We start from the raw sequence: 6,776 nt of genomic DNA, 5'->3' as shown, positions 1-6,776 counted from the left end.
GCTTATGACAGCTATCCTAACCACTCCCGAGACAGTGATTCGCATTCTGAAAATTTTTGCGCGTTCCGAAACCCATAAAAAAAAAAGTGTTGCAACCTTTTAGCTGCCGACTGTACATACATACATACTTAAAAATGAAATAGATGTATATGTATATTTGTGAAATTTGGTGAAAACGAGAAAGACAATTTTAATGCAGTCCAGTGCAGCAACAAAGAAAGAAAGAAGAAGAGAAAAAAGAAGAAGATAGATAAATACATACACATACATACATACACATACATGCCTATTCTCTTATTCACTGATCTCGTCTCGTGTCGTGCCGTATCGGTAGGGACGGTAGGTGGTGATCTACTGTTCAGCAGCGAATTTTGCGTGGGGAGAAGAAAAGAACGAGAGCTAAGATTCGCCGTAAACGCTACGGCTAGTGAAAGCGACCGAGTGTCAGTGACATGTGGCTATGACGTTTTTAAAATTCATCCGAGCGGAATACATTACTGTCATGTAGTACGATGACGTATAGACATCAAGATCATACGAACTTATTTTTTTCAAGCTGTTATCATGGGATCTAGATTAAGGCAAGTTATTTCTTCTTCCTGTATAGTATCACAAATTCTATTATAAATTCCTCTTGTGATACATGATGAGCAGTTTCACTCTTACATTGTAATCAAATGATTTTACAATACAGAATATTTCTGCTTTGTTCAACAAAATAAATGTTGTATCTTTCTTTTATGTGTTTGTAAAATTTTTGGAAAAATATGAGCATTTTATGAAGCTAGTATAATCAAATATGATTCATTACTTTTAAAATTGTATTGCAATATCTTCAAAGTTTATAAGCCACATTTTATTAAAATCACATAAACATTGGTATTTTCTTTGATATTTTTAGGGAAAATGTTAAACAACTTTTTGAATGCTTCTGTGAGATAGCTGCACCAATAGGGGAAAAGCCAGCTTGGATACTTCAGAAATATCCCAATTCCTTTTCAGATGAAGAGATACTGAAATCTGTTCCTAAATTTGCATATCCTTGCGAATTTGAAAAGTATGCTAACAATTATCATGTGACTATAAGCTTTTGTTTTCTTATTATAACATTTCTTTTATATTTTTTTATTTTAGCTTGTTGGTACAGCACTTTTCATTCGTGCTCACTAGTATAGATTCAAAATGGACCTTTGGATTCTGTCGACATGATCCCAAAACAGAAACAGCTTTAGTAGTCCTGAGTGCACTCCCGTGGCATGAAACATTTTACAAGTTGGTCAAAATATATTAATTAGAGGTTTACGTGTATTCAAAATGAATCAAAATATTAAATTTTCCATCATAGGCTATTGAATCACATTGCATCCTTGACCAGCAATGCCAGTGGAGAAGATCTCTGGAAGTTTCTTGAGAATATATATACTTGTGGGGTTCCAGTGCCTGGAAACTCCATATCTATCCCTTTACCAAATTCTACAGTGGTAAATTGTTGAAATCTATCATAATGTTATAATTTGTCAAATTGAGAGGTGTATTTAATAGATAATAAGATAAATTTAATGTTACCTTCCTAACACACACATATACATACATACATATATACAACGTTAATCTTTTAATTTCTTTCAAAGCATTAAAAACATTTTATTTCTTTCAGAATTTTGTTTGTCAAAGCCCAAAACAGTTTCAACTACCTAGTATCCCTGAAAATGTGAGTAATTTTATTAACAGCTTGGTGTTGTACAAGTTATATTTTTAATAGTAAAATTAAATATCTTAAAAACTGTGAATTATCTGAATTTAACAGACAAAAATGTTTTAGGCAAAAGTTATATAATCTATAGAGGAATAAATAAATAGTAAAATCAATTTTAAAATTAATTTTTAAATTCACATAAGAGTCATTACTATTTTTTTAATTAAGTTATATGATTTTTTATGATTCCTTTAGTTATATTGATAAAAGTATTAAGATAAAATTAAATTTAAAAATCAATAGTTTACAAAATATTTTATACCTCATTCTAAGTAATGCAATTTGCCATATGCACAATTACAACTTTTTTAAGAAACTTTACATCAATTAATTCATCTTATTCTGTGCGTAAAGATATTAAGGTGTGATTATTAAAAATTGATAGAAATTATTTTTTTATATCAAAATATGCTAAAGTAAAATATCTCGTAAACTTGATTTTTTAAATAATTCTAATATTTTAATACTTATATGCAAAATAATTATAAAAGAATATACAAATAAATAAAAGAATCATATAAAAAAATTTTATTTAAAAAAATGACTTTTGTATGACCCGAAAAAATCAATTTTTTAAATTTTATTATTTTCCTTCCAAAGACAACTTTGTCTAAATATTTTTGTTTGTCGGCTTCTGTTTAAAAAATAGAATACTTTGTATATGAAAATAATTGAGAATTTGTTAAATTAATTTATTAGAAATTTGCTTAGAATATAAAATTGTTATCAAACACCGCTAAATAGTGATTTTATTCTTTCAGAGGAATTTGACTGAATATTATAGTGCTGTAGATTCGCACAATATGATGATGATATTCGCATCTATGTTATACGAACGCCGTATTATTTTCATTTCAAAACGTCTATCGAGATTGAGTGCATGCGTGCAAGCATGCAACGCTTTAATTTATCCAATGATTTGGCAACATATATACATCCCCGTTCTGCCATTGTCATTAATAGATTATTTACTAGCACCTATGCCATTCCTAATTGGAGTGCCTACTCTAACACTTCAGGTATCCATAACAAAAATTTTTTCTTTTGAGAATATGTTATTTAACATTATATATATAATATTTGTATATTTTTTGCAGAAAATACCCAAGAATGATTTAGGAGAAGTTGTTATTTTAGATGCTGATAATAATACAATCGAGTCACCGTTTCAAGATCTAGAGTCTTTACCTCAAGACGTAGTGCGTAAAGCGATATACTGCCATGCCACAATAAGCTAATGTATCCTTAAAGATTAATATATGTTTTAAATGATAAAATAAAAAGTTTCTATATCGCAGGTAACAAATTTGAAGAAAGCGTTACGCAATAGACCAGCTCTTCTTGGAGATGGTGTATCAAGGGCATTCCTGCGAGCATTAGTGCAGTTAACCGCAGGTTACAGAGAAGCATTAACTTTACAGCAGGGTGAACGCATTACGTTTAATCAAAATGCATTTGTTGAAAGTAGACCATCTTCCATGCAACCTTTTTTACGAAAAATGTTGGAATTACAAATTTTCCAACAAGTAAGTGCGTTCTATCTAGATGTAATATAACTACAATTGCTTAATATAATATAATGAATAAATATTCTGGATATTTTCAGTTCATAGAAGAAAGGTTGAACATGCTTAATTCAGGACTTGGTTTCTCAGATGAATTCGAAATGGAAGCTTGCAGTTATTCAGCCAAATCGAGTAGTAAATTTATGCAGCAATATAGGGAATGGACTTACGCGATGCGAAAAGAAAGCTCTGCATTTTTCCGTAGTGTAAAAGATAAGGCATGTTATATTAATATTTCAGTTAGATTGGATAGTATTGTACAGTTTATTTCTAACATTATTTATAAAATAAAATAATTTTTTATTATCCTACTATTTTTAATTGTAGGCCAATCCAGCAGTAAAATATGCAGTTAAATCTGTAAGTTTAAATATAATATATACAGGGTGTCCCATTTTAATCGATCACCTCAAATATCTCTTGAACAGTGCATTTTAGGGAAAAATATTTCAGACAAAAGTTTTGGGACTTCGAGAGAAACATAAGATGATAACATTGGTTTGACCCTGAGTGGCGTCATCAAGACCAGAACAAGGTCACTTTGAATTTCTTAAATGGAATCCCCCATTTTTTTATTACATATTTTTGTAGCACACATCGAGAGCTTTCCAAAACACATAGATAAAATATTTTTTTATGTAATAAATCTTGAGTTATGAAGCTTGAAAGTTGGAGTACCGTCGGCATTAGTATCATCCAATGTATCCGAACACTAGGATCATGATATTGATAAAACATCTGAAGGTCATGACCATTGGAAATTGTTTCTTTTTTTTTTCAAAAAATAAATATAATTTTCAAGAATGAAAATAAAAGCTTTTGAATGAAAATAAAATGTTTAATGGCCTTGATCTTGACATGTGTTGTCTAGGTCATGATCCTGAACAACATTCAAAAGGTTTTAGCCAGTGTTCGGACACCTTGGATAATGCTAATGCCGATGGTACTGCAACTTTCAAGCTACATAACTCAAGATTTATTTAATAAAAAAATATTTTATCTATGTATTTTGGAAAGCTCTCGAGGTGTGCTACAAGAATATGTAATGAAAAATAGGGTTTTTTTTTTTAAATTCAAAGTAATTTTATCCTGACCTTGATGATGCCATTTAGGGTCAAACCGATGTTATCATCTTATGTCCCCCTCGAAGACCCAAAACTTTTGTTTGATCGATTAAAATGGGACACCCTGTATATATTTTTTATATGGCTACGTATATGCTTTGTCTTATTGATATTTTTGAACATTAATCACTTGCTGTCATAGTTATTATTTAATATCTATTGGAATATAATAATATATAATAATAGTTAATGGAAGAATTATGCTATAGAAGTTGATATCTATAGGTGAAAGATAAAGGCAAAGATATGAAAACAGCATATAAAGGATTAAAATGGAAAGGTATGTTTTCGACGTTATTGTAATCTTTATTATTATTATTATATTAAATATTAAATATCTACTTATAAATATTTGTTTGGAGGACAGGACGATCCAATAGAAGCGAAACCAGTATGAGATTTCATCAGCCACGATCGGCTCCTAATTCACCTACATTAGATAGAAGACCTATTGGATTTACATCTCCACCAAAATCTCCAAATGGTGTATCGGCGGCAACTAGTTATCGAAAAGACTTACGTTTGCGGAATAGTAATTTCACTGACACAAGGTATATATAATTATTTATGTCTATTGATTGTCTCTTTATATCACATAATTTATATTCTTATACTACTTCATAAAATAATTCTTTCTATTATTTAAAATGTCATTTTTTAACATAGTTTCCCTGGTTTTTAATACATCATTCTTACAGTTTTTGTATTCTTCAAAAAAAAAACTTGGCTAACCTATTAATATTGTCATATAAACAGAATAAAGCTTTCAGAGAAAGCCAAACAAAGTTTACCTTTATTGAAAAAGTCATTACAAATGTTTGAGAATAGGTATCCTGTAATCAAAAGTCTTGAGGAATACGAAAGCTATCAGAATGATGACACCGGTGTAATTGAAAATCAAGGACTCTATTGAAAAATAATATGACTTACATTGCTAGTTTCTTTTATTTTTTGTATAAACCAGTAAATAGATTTTTTAAGCCCTACAACTTTTGTTTGAAACATTTTTTTGTAAAACGTTTTCCTTCTGAGATAATTCGCCGTCCCGACTTTTTTTGGACACCCTGTATATATAATATATAAGTAATATATTGTATGACATATATAATGGAATTTTATTATTTCATACATATTTTTAATTTATATAAATTTATATTACAGTAGAAAACAATACTCACCTTTAAGTCCTAGTTCTCCTGAAGATTCAGACTCTCCATTGGAGCATATAAATATAGATCTTATGCACGAACTTCGAGATGTGATATTTCCAAATACCCCGCCTGTGGATAGGACGGTAAGTCTTTCATAACTTATATATACACTATATTTATACATTACTATTTTGTGATTTGCACAAAGATTTGGACAATATTATTAGTTACCGAAAACGATTTATCTACATAAATTGAGTATTGTATCTTTATTCTTTTATAATTGCACATATTTTCACGCTTTCAATTCTTGATTGTAGCAAAGAATATTTAACAATATAAGCAAATTTGATCCAATGCTAATTTTTTCATTAATAAATTATCTGTTTGTCGTGCTTTAAGCATATAAATCTTTGTTGCTTTTTGTGAATCGTTTATTTATGTCTTTAACAAGCGATGGATCTTATCATTTATGTCCATTATTAGGAGAAAAAATAGTTGTATACAGCATGTTTTCAACAATTATGTGAAATATTAGAATATGCACAGTGTCCAATTTGTAAGAAAATATTCTGCATGTTTATACCTACTTGAATTATTCTTGGTTACCTTAGTTTTTGTTATCGGCATCACTTTGTAATGTTCTCAATTTTTTAGCTATTATTATATAAGTCATTTAAATATGTATCTGACTTGATAATTACTTCAAACTAGCTTAATAATATCTGTTAGTACATTAAAGACATTTTTTACAAATTATTAATATTAATTGTTTTATTAAATGTTTATCCATCTTATGTTATGCATCTCTGTACAATTAAATGTAATAGCACACAATTCTGACTGGTAATGATTCTAACAAAGACAGATTCTCAACTCGAGAATTCAAAAAAGTTATAAAACTATGGCAGTATATCAAGAACATGTAATAATATTTTTTTTTTGCTGTCTGAATTCACTATGAAGGAATAATGTCAACCTCTAGAACTCCTGGCACATTTTTCGTTTTTATTTTATTATTTACAAAAAGAAAAAGAAAAAAATGTTTTTTTAATGAGATTACATTATTGATTAGAAAAATTGTCAGTTGTTTAAAGAATTTTAATTACAAAATTTGATTATATCTGTCATACACTGCTTCTGTCATTCTTCTTACTTATTATATATATATATATATATA

At 28.8% G+C, this 6,776-nt stretch overlaps 1 protein-coding gene across 1 annotated transcript; it reads left to right on the top strand.

Annotated features, from left to right (window-relative positions):
* Nucleotides 1–9: 9 nt before the first annotated feature.
* LOC105449719 (DENN domain-containing protein 1B) lies at nt 10–6,353 on the top strand. Its single transcript, XM_011689097.1, has 13 exons — nt 10–581; nt 902–1,057; nt 1,135–1,272; nt 1,346–1,481; nt 1,658–1,711; nt 2,518–2,775; nt 2,854–2,955; nt 3,055–3,282; nt 3,363–3,539; nt 3,649–3,681; nt 4,671–4,725; nt 4,813–4,996; nt 5,607–6,353. Exons 1-13 carry the CDS (start codon nt 565–567, stop codon nt 5,752–5,754), a joined length of 1,686 nt encoding a protein of 561 aa, XP_011687399.1. The 5' UTR covers nt 10–564; the 3' UTR covers nt 5,755–6,353.
* The last annotated feature ends 423 nt before the right edge of the window (nt 6,354–6,776 follow it).

Source organism: Wasmannia auropunctata, unplaced genomic scaffold (assembly GCF_000956235.1).
Source record: "Wasmannia auropunctata unplaced genomic scaffold, wasmannia.A_1.0 LD336074.1, whole genome shotgun sequence".
NCBI classification, from domain to species: Eukaryota; Metazoa; Arthropoda; class Insecta; order Hymenoptera; family Formicidae; genus Wasmannia; species Wasmannia auropunctata.
This window is presented reverse-complemented; position numbering and strand designations above follow the sequence as displayed.